Raw genomic sequence first — 15,290 nt, forward strand, 5'->3', positions numbered from 1 at the left:
TTTGCTTTCGCCTAGAAACACACAGCGTCTCCCTGACATGCTGCTTCAACACTAACTGTGGTTACTGAAACCACGCCTTCTTTCTTTGCGTGAACATTTGGGCGGCATTATGCTAATATTTCCACATAGTGAGGTAGATATGTGGGGGCGTGTTAGAACGAGCCGTTTTAGGGGGGCGTGGCAGAGTCTTAACTTTGATAAAGAATATCTCTTTGGTTTTGAGACTTTAGTCTTTGCAACTTCAGGGATCTTATCTATGCACAATCAGCTTGTAACACTCCAAAGAGAAAGGAAAACTTGAAATTGCATCATATGACCCCTTTAATGTGAGGGCTTCTATTGTGGGAAGGCCCAGTAGGGGCTTACACAGTCCAGCAACTACATAAATGTCTTGTTCAGTAGTTTTATCTTTAACACTTAACTGGCCTTTAAATCGCCCCTTTACATTAAGCTTATGATTACCTGGACCAAACAGCACTTTTCCTGTTTGCTGCAGAGCACCATGTTTCCGGGTGGAGAAGCTGCTGCTTGGAATTTCTGTAACAGCAGCTCTCGTGTCCAACTTGAAAACCGTGTTTACACCATTCAGTCTAATGAGTTCATTCCACCTGTCATTCTCCTGTGGATACACCTCTCCCAAAAAAAGCAAAATTGCCCCCCTCTTTGGTCTCCAATTGCCTCTCTATAATGTCGTTAACACCCCCTGTTGACATTTTTTTGCTAAATATTCTTTACGGTGCCATTTCCTACAGTCAGCATCTCGAGATGGGCAGTCTTTCCAGTGATGTTTCTTTAAGTTCCTGCATCTGCCACATCCCGATGAGTAGTTCTCTGTTTTCTTTTTTAAAAGTTGTCTGCATTTTTCTGTCATTTCTGTGTAAAGATTCCACGTGTCCTATTGGCTGCTCTGCTCCGCGTAGTATTGGGTGCTGCTTTTTCACCGCTGCGCTCTGTCTTACTCTTGTTATAGCTTCTCTAGCAACACAGTTTGGTGTTGCGTATGCCGACGATGATCCGGTCTCTTATCAAACCTTCTTTTAGTGCTCTGAAATCACACAGCTCAGCAAGTGAATGAACCGCTGTAATTAACGACTACACTCTTCCCCAGCTCTTGATTTTGCTTGTTGAATCTCGCTATTTCAAAAATGATATTACGTTTGCTAAGACAATGTTTATTAAAAGCTTCAGTAACTGCAGCATACAATTCCTTTTGATCCTCAGTCAAGGGTAACACATACAAAATCTCTTCGGCATCTTCGCCGGCAGCATACATGAACGTATTTATCTGGTATTCTTGTGATTGTTTATCCAATCCCGATGCAATTCTTGGCCATTCAGCTGTATTGGTGAAGTCGAACTTGCCTGGCGGTGCCAGCTGTGAGGTCAACATTGGTGGGGCTGGCACTTCTCTCTCCATTTTCCCCTTAGACTCCTTATATGAGTGCTCTTCAAGTTTAGTTCATTGTTACCCTACTACTCCATCACTTCTGACACCATGTAACCATTCTGACAGAACGGTAACAACAGTGGAGACATTCAGGTTCCTGGGCACCACTATCTCTCAGGACCTGAAGTGGGACATTCACATTGACTCCATTGTGAAAAAGGCCCAGCAGAGGTTGTACTTCCTTCGCCAGCTGAGGAAGTTCAACCTGTCACAGGAGCTGCTGAAACAGTTCTACTCTGCTATCATTGAATCCATCCTCTGCACTTCTATAACTGTCTGGTTCAGCTCAGCTACCAAATCTGACCTCAGAAGACTACAGAGGGTAGTCCGGACTGCTGAGCGAATCATTGGTACAACCCTCCCTTCTCTCCAAGAACTGTACTCGTCCAGAGTGAGCAAAAGGGCTGGCAGAATCACTCTGGACCCCTCACATCCAGCACACTCCCTCTTTGAACTGTTGCCATCTGGTCGACGCTACAGAGCTCTGAGCACCAGAACGACCAGACACAGGAACAGTTTCTTCCCTCAGGCCATCCATCTCATGAACACTTGACAATAATCGTGGAGCACACAACACTAACATATGTATTTAACATACATACTTATTTACATTTCAAATTTGCACATAACATACCTGAACATACAAAATTGTCTATTTTGTATATTGTGTTTTTGCTATTTTGTACATTGTCTATTTATATATTTCTATTTTATTATATGTTTTGTTACTGTCATTCTGTTGCACTGTGGAGCTTCTGTCACTACAACAAATTCCTCATGTGTGAAAACATACCTGGCAATAAAGCTCATTCTGATTCTGCATACACTATGCTATAATAACAAGCCGGACACATGTAATGCTCACTGTCACATATTTACTCAGGAACTGATGTCATGATAACCGTGTCACACCATCCTAGGTCCCTAGAACAACATTAGTCTCACTGTCATTGTACCCTTTACAGAACAAACGTCAGACGAGTGTTTGAAATAACTTCATTTTGTGATCTGATGAGTGGTTTTTGTCACAGAACGAGGCAGAAAATATATTCTGAATGTGTGAGGAATATCGAAAACAAAATTAACTTAACCCCGTTGTGAATGCATGTGTTCAAGTTAACTATCTTGAATGAATTTGAGCGGTGTTCGAATTGTCAAAGCTCTTGGGGGTCACTCTAACCAGCCCCCCACCCCCTTCACAATAATAAAAAAATAAATAAAATAAAACTCTATATATACTTATGATGCATATTTTTTGTCGTTATCATTGAGAAAACCTAATTCTAAGATAAAAGATTATTTTATGATGATCAGTGAATTAGGTGTACCAAACAATCACTAAGCAAAGAAGAATTAAATATCTAGCCTAGGGTGTGCGATGTTGACAAAAAAATGATATCTCTGTATTTTCTGGGATTTTCAGACGATATTTTGCTGAGTGTGTTGTGCTGCAGGACTGTCATGGACAGCTGACTCTGTGTGGTGGTCAGTACACAGCAGTGGCAGAAATTAATCTTTTCCAACAAGTTTAAAATGATTTTTACCCTTTATGGGCATTTTTACCTTTGTAAAGCCATTTTTTTTTCTAGAAGTGTCAAATTCTTACATTTAATCAATAAAGTCAATTACAATAATAAGTCATTTGGGGCTGTTACCAAACAAATAAAATCGTTATCAACAAAATTCATGCAATGCAGAGGAAACACAGAAGCTGCATCTGAAATGGCATTTAGATGCATATACACACTGTTTGATGCAAGGCATGAATGCTTTAACCTGCAGTTACAAATGCATAAATAATGTTTTGATATTTAAATCTTAAAATGTTGAATGCTGATATTTGAAATGATTTTAAAAAATATATAAAAATGTACTTTAAAATGTCAAATTCAATCCGCCAGTAGGTGGCAGCAAGTCACTGTTAATAAGTGAGTCATTGCGATTGAACCGAATCATTTAAACGGTTGATTCATTCAGGAACAAAACGCTGTCTTTTTTTCAGAGACGCAAAACAGTGCTGTGGCTTTGTTTGGAACCATTTTTTGTTGGCGAAATAGAGCAAAAAATAAGCAATATGGGGTCTAAAACGTAAGTCTCTTAATATGAACTTCTTGTTTATTGAACTGTTGTATAAAATCAATATCACATTTGTGATTTTTGCGGTCTGAAATGGCATTTAGATGCATATACACACTGTTTGATGCAAGGCATGAATGCTTTAACCTGCAGTTACAAATGCATAAATAATGTTTTGATATTTAAATCTTAAAATGTTGAATGCTGATATTTGAAATGATTTTAAAAAATATATAAAAATGTACTTTAAAATGTCAAATTCAATCCGCCAGTAGGTGGCAGCAAGTCACTGTTAATAAGTGAGTCATTGCGATTGAACCGAATCATTTAAACGGTTGATTCATTCAGGAACAAAACGCTGTCTTTTTTTCAGAGACGCAAAACAGTGCTGTGGCTTTGTTTGGAACCATTTTTTGTTGGCGAAATAGAGCAAAAAATAAGCAATATGGGGTCTAAAACGTAAGTCTCTTAATATGAACTTCTTGTTTATTGAACTGTTGTATAAAATCAATATCACATTTGTGATTTTTGCGGAAAAAAAATGGCACTCTTCGTGTGATATTGATCAACTATATAAAATTATATAAATATATATATTTTCTGCCCCCATTTCTTGAATTTTGGGAGCATTCTAAATACATTTTATTATACTGAATCATGCAGTGAAAGAACACACTCTAAATGAGCATTCAGTCTAGCTAGTGTTTAAGCACTCATAACTCCTCTCATAATCAATGAAGCTGTCCATGCACTGTATGATAAATTAATCTCTAACTTACATCGTACGTACATCTGCACTTTGTTGCTTATGATGAGGGAATTCACGAGTTTCAGTCTGAACAAAACTCTGGGGTTTCAGCGATGACTGATCTGAACGCCTCTGATTGGCTACTGCATTGCTAAGCTCAACAGAATCATGTGTGATTGGTTATAATGAGCAACGCTGTAAAAACGCGTAAAATTAAAATGATGTAACATGCAGGTCTAAATTTAATACAGCAATTGAAACTTCATTTTAAGTATTACAGTTTTATTGAAAAACCAGGGGACCCCCCCCCTAAGTATATTTTTTGGGGTGTTATGAGGTGTCTTAAAGCTTATGGGAGGTCCGGGACCCCCCCAGCCCCCCCTCAATTCGAACACTGAATTGGAGGTGAAGTCCATAAGGGGAGAAAATTTCTCTCGCTAAATTCTCGATTGCACAAATCCTAGTGAGATGATGATGTTTGCCTGCCGAATTCTCCATTCATTAGCTATTGAGCAACGCGAAAGTTGCTGATAATACTGAAGGACCTTATATATGAATGCTGAGATAGGAGTCGTATTCCTATAGGTAGACGTGGATCAGCTGAGAGTCAGCAGATGCACGCTTGACTAACATGACCTGCCAGAACTAACACTATGCTTGATATTGTTGCATCGTGTGTTTTCCATCTACATGTTTGATCAGTTCAAGCATTTATCTTCTTTTTATTCAGTCACAGCAGTAGCAGTATGCTTTTGCCCATATTAGGGATTTCCTGGAGCATCATCGGTCATTTCTTTTCAGTATTACACATTGAACAGTGGTTTGTGAATGTTGATGCTTAGCCTAAATAATTTTATCGGGTGAGCGCTCCTGCAGTCTTAGGCCCACCCCAAATGCTCTCATTGGTTGAGACACGTGATGACGCTCATCCCAAGCCAGTACTGATCAACATCCCACCCCTCCTGTGACCCATGGTTTGTCTGTAGGCTATATGTATTCAGAGCAACAGGCTTTCAAAATAAAAAAATAAAAAAACAGTGTTAATGCGCGATAAAATAATTAATTAAATAATTAACAATTTAACTTGCCCAGCCCTTATATACAGTATATATATATATATATATATATATATAATATGGAGATACCTGAATTTAACAAATACTATAGACATACAGGTTCTTTAACAACAACTGGCTAATGAGTGCTCTACCTCATGTTTGCGTGTTAATTTTGTCAGTGTGCATGCAACAAATGTACATTTTTATTAAAATGTCTAACTGCATTTATTTCTTATGACCATCATTGAGGAAATCATATATTTTTGGGAGTATTTCTCCATTCAGAAGTATATCTGATGTCCATGTATTTGTCGTTAATTGCTTCAGCGGTTCAGCAGCGTTGGTGCGATGCTGGTCTTGACCAAGTCCCTGGAGGGCCCACAGGAGCTGATCGTTGATCTGGAGATGATCACTCAACACACAGCAATGAACTATCGCTCAAGCTCTTTCCTGCGGCTCACCATCATCGTGGGACCCTACCCCTTCTAACAATACTGCTGCTTCACACATTTATACACATCCAGACTGCTTGCATTAAAGTTACACGCAGCAACGGTGAGATGTTATGAACTGTTCTAATGTGTCTTCGTCTTGCAGTCATCATAAAATAAGCGGACTCTTATTCAGGGCTCCAGACTGCCACTAAAATGGTTGCTAATGTGACAAAGAAAATTGACATTTTATGACGATAGTTTAAAATCTAAACACTTTATTGGTTTGTCATATTTTATCATTGTCTGAGGCCGAGTCGCAGAGGGGTCATGAGCAGGGCAGATGGTGTAGAGAGGATATTTAGTTTGATGGATCTTCTTGAATGGATGCTTTTGAATGAACATCTACTGTATATGAAGGATGGGTGATGGGACAATAAACATACGTACAATTTCTCAAGAGCAATTTTTAAAGGGGACACAAATAATACAGCCAAAATTGTGCTTGTACATAGCATGGAGACCATGTTTAAAACTGAGTTTGGTTCATAGGTTCACCACGCGGTCATATTATAATTATTAAATTATTTTGTGTCCTCCACATAGTATTTTAGTTTTCGTCTGGGACAGCAAGCCCACTGCACTTAACATCATATTGAGCAAAACCCAACACATCGGTAGATCTACAATATTAGCCTAATGCCGTTGACCCCAGTCCTGCTAAAAGTTTGCCAACCCCTGGTATAGGCATCATATGTTGGTTTAATTACATTGCTAACCTATATTTTGCACTGATGACATGAAAGTAACATGATTCTGGCTTTGCATTTCCACATAATTCCTCTGCTTTCAAATAAATGGGCTTCAGCCTGACATTATTCGCTTGCTGAAACACAGATATCCATATCAACATCTCAGAGGCTTTAACAAGGATGAAAAAATACAACATTAGTATCCTGTTATTGAACTTTTTGGACTTCAATAAAAATAGATGTTTAATAGTTGACCATGATTATTTGTACACTGAACAAAAACAGTTAAAAATAAAGGGAAATTCATCAATTATCTTCTCAAATGTTTTTTTCCCCTCATGTTTTCCCTCCATAAGATTCATATAGTCATATAATGTTATAATCACTTCCTGTTTATCTAAAAACCAGTATGGGGGCTCAACACACCTTCCTGGAGTTTCTAATATTTCTGAAGACATTGATTAACTGGGTTAGTTGTGTTGAATTACAACTAAACTCTGCAGAAGAGTGGCCCTCCAGTAGCAGGTTTAGACACCAATGACCTAATGGAATTGCAAACAAATGCCAAATGAGTCTAATGACAGTGACACACATTATTGGATGGTCACGGCCTTTTTACAGAACAAGAGCCCACATCATTTCTCTTTCCAAGCAGAAAGAAAAAATAATTTCATCCTGAATCACTGAAAAAAATGGCTTCTTGCAATTTGACAATATAAAACATTTTAGCATTCTGGAAAGTCTTTATTTAAAGTTAGTATCAGTGTCTCCAAAATGTAGGCATGAAACTGCATGCATAAACGTATCCAGTAGAACAACATCACAGTTTCATCATGTCGTGATAGAATCTCTTCATCTCTTTACACATATTTTCATCTTGTTGAAGAAAGTACTGACATTGGTTGTACTGTTAGTGGTTAATAGGATTCAAACAAACAGGCAAATGCTAAAAAACAACGGTAACACTACACACTACTCAGGGTCAAACTGTCCATATCAAATATGTCACCCAGCTGCCACGCAAAAATACACTGTTTACAAGTTGAGAAAGCAGTAAACAAGTTGTCAGTTTCATTTGAGATAAACATTAATAAATAGAATAGCACGTATTTCAATGAAAGTACAGCAGTCACAGAGTAAAAACACAGAAATGAATGAGAAGATCATGTAAAAAAAAAAACCTTGGATAATTTCAATGGCGGTACCTAATTAACGGCACCATCATGCAAAGAGTCTTCATGCTGAGAAGAGGCGGGTAAATCTGACGAAAACTTTCGTCATATTTCACTCCAAAATCAGAAGGAGAAAAAAAAATGGTGATTTGCATAAAGAAGATGAAGCCTATTTAGGATCGTTACACGGTTTAGGCATGGTGACAATATTTCACCTGAACACTAAGCAATTATTACTGTATTACAGTACAAAAAAAAAAAAGTTAACACTATAGAGAACTGAGTCCTAAAACAGGCTTCATTTACTTTAAACAAACATTTTTTTTTCTTTCTTTGGATTTTAGAGTTAAACATGACCTGGACGTGCTTTGGACAGGTTCTTCGCAGGATCCATTGAGACACTCATTTATCAGTGTCCTCAAATGTCCCAATTAAGCAGATCAGCTACTCAAGTCAAGGACCAGGTGTTCATATATACGTGTTTGCCCCTTAAAACTAGAGCCAAGAAGGAACTCCCTGTTCTCAATAAACACCAGAGAAAAAGCCCTGGGTGCTTGAATGTTCAGTTCCTGGAATTGAATGAACTGTCTTTTCTTTGCATCCCAGCGATAGACCCGAGTAAAGGCGTAGTCGCTGCCTAGGATGGCGTACTGCCAGTCGGCTATCGAGAACGGCTGGAAGACCATGGAGCCACGAGAGGCCATGGTCTGGATCTCAGTGAACATGCTACCGTCCCATTTCATCACCTTGGAGTCGCCGATGAAGCGGGTCAGGCATATGTAGAGCTCGCTCTTCACGGTGAAGTGTTTGACCGCGTACACGTCCTCCATCTCTGGGATATCCGTACGCCGTTCGAACTGCTTAGTGCTCTTGCTCCACTGGTAAATGACCGGCCTCTGAGAGCTGCTGGACAAGATCAGATGAGGCTTCCCAGAAATCTCTAGATACTCCACATCCGTGTCGCGGTGCCAGGGGTGCAAAGACTGATGGGAGTAGAAGCCGTTGCCGTTCCATTTATAAATAGTTGTCGAGCCGGCTTTGGAGCTGTCGGCTATGATGAAGAAAGACTCTTCGTCGACGTGGAAGATTTCCACATCATTTGGTTTTCGGACTTTCAGAATGTCGATGTCTTGGATTTTGATGAATTTGTTTGCGGAGACATCTCGCTTGAAGATGTGCGAGCCGCCGAACAGTTGGGCTACTATAATGAAGAGTTGACTATCAATGACTAGAGGTTTGCAGATGACAGTGGAAGTGCCTACGGAGGAAAGATTTGAGGAAAGCTGTATGAAACAACGGCTTGAAAACCACCAAAATTATGGAGTACCAGTTTATTATGCCATGAGAGATTAGAGATGCACCGATTGCAATTTTCTTGGCCGATTCAGATTTCCATTTTTTTTGTAAGTGTGACCTGCCGATACCGATTTTTGCAGATTCCGATTATCTTTCTAAAAACTATAATTGACAGCATATACAAACAAAAATCTGTACTTTTTTAATGCAAAAAAAAATATTTTAATCATAAATTATTAAACATTACAATTCCCCCAATCAGGACAAAGTTAAACAACTTAACTCTCAAAATAAAGTGATCTGTGACTAGAAAAGAAGTAGAAATAACAATTAACTGAAAAGGAGTTGCTGTATATAACAAAACAGATGTCATTTCCCACTGTTTCTTAAATTGTAATTTTTTCACTAACCTTATTAAATGTGTCATCTTTCACATCAAAATCTTAGATTGTTTCAATTAATTCAGTTAGAACAATAATAAGAAACTGTAGAATTGTTACCTAAATTGTTTTTTTAAAACCTACAAATAAGAAATGTTGGGAAAAATGCAATGATAGTTTTAATCAAACCAAACCAGTAGGTGGTGGCAAATGAATGGCAATGAACGTTTGAATGAGTGAGTCATTTAGTCCTTCATTAAACAGATTCAAATGGCTGATTCATTCAGAAACAAGGCAAGTAACTAATTTACTGTCTTTATGAATGGGTTACTGAATCATTGACTCACTTGATTCGTTCAAAAACGTGGATTCATTCAGTAACGAAACACCGCTGTGTTGCTCGGAGACACAAAACAGTTCTGCTGTGGCTATGATTGGAACTATTTTCATCAGCGAAATTGAGAAAAACAGTCAATATTGTGTCTAAAATGTAAGTCACTTAATTTTAAATTCTTGTTTATTGAACTACTATTGTATAAAATCACATTGCAATTGTGTTGAAACATTTTGGTCGTGTAATGTACCTAAATCATATATTATACATTTCTTATTATTTTACTACCGCAGTATGCATCTATAACTTTCTGTGTGTGCTGTAGAGTCTCTCTCACACACTCACTCAGGCTGCGCGAGCCTCATCTGGCACGACATAAACACATTATCAGTCGCCGTAAGTGTGACGTCAGAACAGACCTGCTCAGAACTTTGTCGAAGAAAAAAAAAACACAAAGTGGCGAAGTCGTGCAGTCCGTGACGGACAGATCATTAACAGCTGGTCTATGTGTTAATTACAGTACATCAGAGTCAGGACATGCAAACGTTCATTTCGATCATCGACCTCAAATGTGGCTTATCATCTGAAACATGTAAGTTGCAGCATCATTACATGGCTGCTCGCTCTAACATTAACCTAGAAAAATGTGTGCTACTGAAGTGTTTGTGCGGAGTGTGGAAACTAAACAGTAGCGCGGTGCGATCATTTGCATTTAACTTAAAACACTTTTTTGTCATTTTTGCTCATACAGATCAAATATGCGTCAAATATGCTAAAAAAAAATAAAAGAAACAAAACTCTGTTTTTGCCCAACAGATATGAAATATATATCTATAAAAAGTGCAATGTCTTTATTTAAATGAACCAATTCAACTGAAAACAAATATTTTCAGATTATGTAATTTGTATGAAACATGCACGTCAACTGTGGAGATGTCGACTTCATCACTGCAGCCGAAAATACAGAAAACATCAATCAATAAATTATTATAATGTTAAGGCAGTCTCCTCACTGTTTTTCTCTGACGCATTCATAATCATTACTTCTGCCGGTGCGCTGTGGCAAGCTTTATGTGTGCGCTTGAGCACTGAAAGGCTATAGGCAATTAAAGGCTCATTATTATGAATTATATGGTTTATTAATATAAACGTGTGATTAGTCGACTAATTAGTCGATCAGAAAAATCTTTAGTCGAGGGAAGCCCTAAAAAAAATATTTTGCTGAACAACAGTTTGTGTTATAAATGAAACCGAATCAACTATAAGAGCTGAAACTGTCTGGAAACAGTATTGTGTGTATTATTGTATGATTTAGATTTAGGCATGTACACAACAGTTCCACTGCTGTTTGCTTACTTGTGATATTATCAAAGTTCCTGAACTCCATTTGGACGTGATCCCATTCCATGAAACTGCACCTGCCTACGAAAGGCTGGCCGAACACGACAAACTGGTCACCACCAAACCCAAAAGCCTCGACTGAAATGGACTGAAAGTCTAGAGACTTCAACAACGAAAAATCTGTAGAACAAACAGACACATGTTAAGCCTTTTTTTCCATTTAGAGTCAAGAAAACACAAAGCGGTCTGTGATATTACCAACCTGTTGTTATGCAATCAAATGACTGCGCCACAAGGTCATTGATCTTCTTGCCCTGGTAAGCTTCAGGGCCATTGCAGAAGATCTGATCCACAGTTGCATTTGTATGAAACATCCAGTCGACTAACCACTTTAGCTTACAGTCACAGCTGAAAAGATTACCTCTCAGATCCCTGGACAAATGGAAAGAGATCCCGTCTAGACAATAAATCTCTTAAATCACTGACAGTTATTTAAATGATGTTGCATTGCTAAGACATCACACACTTGAATACATACACTTTAGTCAAAGCTTCCATCCCTTTGAAAAGATCTTTCGGTAGTGTCTCCAAATTATTGTACGCCAAACTTCTGCAATAACATTCGTAAAGAACCAAATGCTTTCATCAGTAAAGAGAAATGCCCAATTTTTATGTTGTGCAAAGGTCTCATGAAGAATGCAACCTGGATTGCTGACTACTTCTATTAACAGTGAAATAGCATGAATAATCCACTAAGAAAATGGTCCTATTATGACTGCAATGTTTCACTTGCAAAGGACAGATAATGTGGATGAACAGAGAGCTGATCAACAACATGCCAACGGTATTATGCAGAAATACTCACAAATGTATTAAGGACTTGAGTCCTCTGAAGGCGAACGGCGATATGGACTTGATTTGGTTATTTTCAATGAAACTGGAAGAAAAACAAACCGCAAAGTCAAGTTGATGCACAATGCAGAAGACTCCAGTCGTTATGTTGAATCATCAGCTCAACATGTTTCCTCATGCAGTGTTTATTACTCATAAGAATCACGTTCCGTGAGACACTTACAGATACTCCAGATGAGGAAGACCAAGAAACGCATCTTCATTTATAGAATCAAAGTTGTTTGCTGTGAAAAGTCTAGGAGATATAATACAGGGTGAATACAGGTAAGTGGAAGAACTCGTATAGTGGGACACTGAGGGGTATTTGTCTCTGTATAGGTTTGTGATTGCAGTACTAAAAATCAGCATTACATTGATCTGAAAGTATGGGATCACACACACACAGAAGGTTTCTACATTTCAGGAGGTGTCACCACATTTTGACAGCTGTGGTTTCAGACATGACAAAGGTAAAGAGTCCAATAATAGTAAGGTTATGCAATAGCAAAATGTGATTTTGAGTAGATTATTATGAAATATTTTGATATAGCATATAACAGTGAATCAGATTTTTAAAAAATCTATCGTTTAAAACATTGGGCAGCAGTGTTTATTGGCCAGCTTATGATAATGTACAGTATTCTTGGCTAACTGGGACAGCAATGTCATTTTAACGGAGGGGTATAAATTCTCAAGTAGTGAAGATATATAATATATCATTTATCCCATTATATACTTTATAGAATATATTTTCAATCATATTTTCCAAGAGCTAGCTGTTCTGTTTATCAATAAAGGTGTCCCAGTAAAATTTCAAAGTAACATTTCATGTGCTTGAGTAAGGTTTTTTTTCTTAAAGGGTCATATGATGCTATTTTAAAGATCATTATTTTGTGTATTTGGTGTAACAGAATATGTTGACATGCTTTAATGTTCAAAAAACACATTCTTTTTCAAATACTGTACATTATTGTAGGTCCTCTATGCCCCGCCTCTCTCAAACGCTTCGTCACACGCACGCACACACTCACGCACTCACACACACACACTCACACGCACACACACGCACTCACACACACACACACACACACACACCTTTTTAATCTGTTTAGCTTAGTGAAGGTCTTTAGCTATTTTAAATAACACTGTGTGAGGAATATATTTTAAAACATGCTAATTATTAAAATTGCCCTGCTCTCCTTGTATAGAGAATGGGAATGTGTCGTCACAGCGGCAATGCATTCTGGGAATTTAGCTAGAGCGGAGACTGAATAGTAGTGAATTTTATATTATTTAATGTTTATATTATTCTACTTAAGATCACGTTATAGTGGTTAAGGCTTACTGTATCATTAATTGCCATAGCCCTTTGCACGGCCGGTGTGAAAAACGTGCGTTTTCTGCGTTAGAAAGCCGAAAAAGCAGAGGTTTTCCTGCAGACATTGATAAGGGCTATGACAATTGATGATACAGTAAGCGTTGAGTCATATAAACATAAAATAATATAAAATATCTACATTACAGAACTCGGATGGAAGTTAAACTGAAACTCGGTATGGTAAACAACTCAAATAAAATGTGGCTTTATAATTCATCTCTGTAGATTTATTATATTATAGACACAGTGATTTGCATTAAACTGTAAGCCCTCACACCACAAACAGAAGAAAATCATATACGGAAATGCTATCTTGCGGCAGCTCGGTGATACCCGGCCACTTGTTTGTATGGATTAAGTTTCATTCATTCATTTATTTATTTGATTGCTTGCATCGTTGTTCGGCATCTCTAATAGTAAGAATCTTCAACTTGGTTCATTCAAGTCAAGGTATTTAACTGCATAGCATCCACAATACACATCGTTTCAAACCCCTGTATAATGGCTTAATTCTTAACACTGAGCAGTACTGGGCAATATGATGATATATAACCATGATAAATGTGTCCTTGGAGCACAAAAGCAGTGTTAAGCCGCTGGGGGATATTTGTAGCAATAGCCAACAATACATTGTATGGGTCAAAATTATTGATGTATCTTTTTATGCCAAAAATCATTAGGATATTAAGTAAAGATCATGTTCCATGAAGATATTTTGTAAGTTTTCTACCGTAAATACATCAAAACTTAATGTTTGATTAGTGATATGCATTGCTAAGAACTTCATTTGAACAACTTTAAAGATGATTTTCTCAATATTTAGATTTTTTTGCTCCCTCAGATTTTCAAATATTATCATATCATAACAAACCACACATCAGTGGAAAGCTTATTTATTCAGCTCTCAGATCATGTATAAATCAAAAAATGTACCCTTATGACTGGTTTTGTGCTCCAGGGCCACAAATGATCCACCGTTTGAGATCTAGCTATAGTGTATTCTCCCCTTACAAAATTAGCCATGGTTTTGCTGCTCTAACCATAGTCCATCCGTGGTATTTCTAATAAAATTGTGATATAAATATGCCAAAAACACAGGCTACACGTTTACTACAGTAAAACCATGGGTTATTTTCATAAGTGTTTTAGCAGTTAGCCTATATCAGTACCACTGTAGTGAAGGAGACGAAATAGTCATGAATATTTGCAGCCTCTCAGACAAACAACAGAGCGATGTTTTTTTATTTAAAGAGCGTTACATATTAGATTCCCATTCTCTATTCACTATAAAGAGACTGGTCCATGAACAGATGCAGCTCTACATGCGTGTGGACACTCACGGACTACATTGAACTAATTACCCTTGCAAAATGTACCATGATAACCACAGCTTCTGACAAAATACCATAGTATGCAGCTAATATCATTGCATATAGTAAAACCGTTTAAATTTGGGGTAACATTTTATTTTAAGGTGTCCTTGTTACACATGTACTTATTATTATAATAACACTTAATTATGCATAATTACATGCAATTAAACCTAAGACAAACCCTAACCATATAGTAAGTACATGTAGTTAATTAATATTACTCGGTACTTAAAGGTATAATTACACTGTAACAAGGACACCTTAAAATAAAGTGTAACCAAATTTGGTTATAAACTGTCTTGGTTTGGAGATTTCATATTTATAATATTTATAAGCTTACCTATTGTCTGGTGATTGTATTATAGGTATAATGCATAACACTGTTATATGTTGATTATTTTTATAATGCATTTTACTCATTTAAAGTGTAAGCACGTCTGACTATATTTATGATAAAGCAGTTTGTATTGTGTATCATAAGGTATTATGAACACCATTCTAATGCATTATATATACATACAATCTGTACTGATCAGACAAAGCATGGGTTGACATCTATAACAACGCTCGCTCTCTATCTCTTTGTGTGCGTGTGTGTGTGTGTGTGTGTGTG

At 37.4% G+C, this 15,290-nt stretch overlaps 2 protein-coding genes across 6 annotated transcripts in view; one reads left to right on the top strand and one right to left on the bottom strand.

Moving 5' to 3' along the window:
* Window positions 1-15,290, top strand: part of LOC107565914 (EGF containing fibulin extracellular matrix protein 1) — a 38,333-nt gene that overhangs the window by 19,394 nt on the left and 3,649 nt on the right. For 4 of the 5 annotated variants that reach the window (XM_016251212.1, XM_016251211.1, XM_016251214.1 and 1 more), the window contains one exon: window positions 5,657-6,809. In XM_016251212.1, coding sequence (XP_016106698.1) covers window positions 5,657-5,818 — 162 coding nt within the window. In that variant the 3' untranslated portion in view covers window positions 5,819-6,809. Of the gene's footprint in view, window positions 1-5,656; window positions 6,810-15,290 lie in introns of those variants that run through there. The other variant, XR_001606445.1, reaches the window with a different exon arrangement.
* Window positions 7,242-15,290, bottom strand: part of lgi1a (leucine-rich, glioma inactivated 1a) — a 9,008-nt gene continuing 959 nt past the window's right edge. Inside the window, exons 3-8 of the mRNA XM_016251210.1 lie at window positions 12,111-12,182; window positions 11,901-11,972; window positions 11,574-11,645; window positions 11,298-11,467; window positions 11,051-11,215; window positions 7,242-8,942 (exon numbers count right to left, since the gene is read on the bottom strand). Of these exons, the coding sequence (XP_016106696.1) occupies window positions 8,125-8,942; window positions 11,051-11,215; window positions 11,298-11,467; window positions 11,574-11,645; window positions 11,901-11,972; window positions 12,111-12,182 (1,369 nt within the window). The 3' untranslated portion in view covers window positions 7,242-8,124. The remainder of the gene's footprint in view (window positions 8,943-11,050; window positions 11,216-11,297; window positions 11,468-11,573; window positions 11,646-11,900; window positions 11,973-12,110; window positions 12,183-15,290) is intronic.

Source organism: Sinocyclocheilus grahami, unplaced genomic scaffold, assembly GCF_001515645.1.
Source record: "Sinocyclocheilus grahami isolate Dianchi unplaced genomic scaffold, SAMN03320097.WGS_v1.1 scaffold1034.1, whole genome shotgun sequence".
NCBI lineage: Eukaryota > Metazoa > Chordata > Actinopteri > Cypriniformes > Cyprinidae > Sinocyclocheilus > Sinocyclocheilus grahami.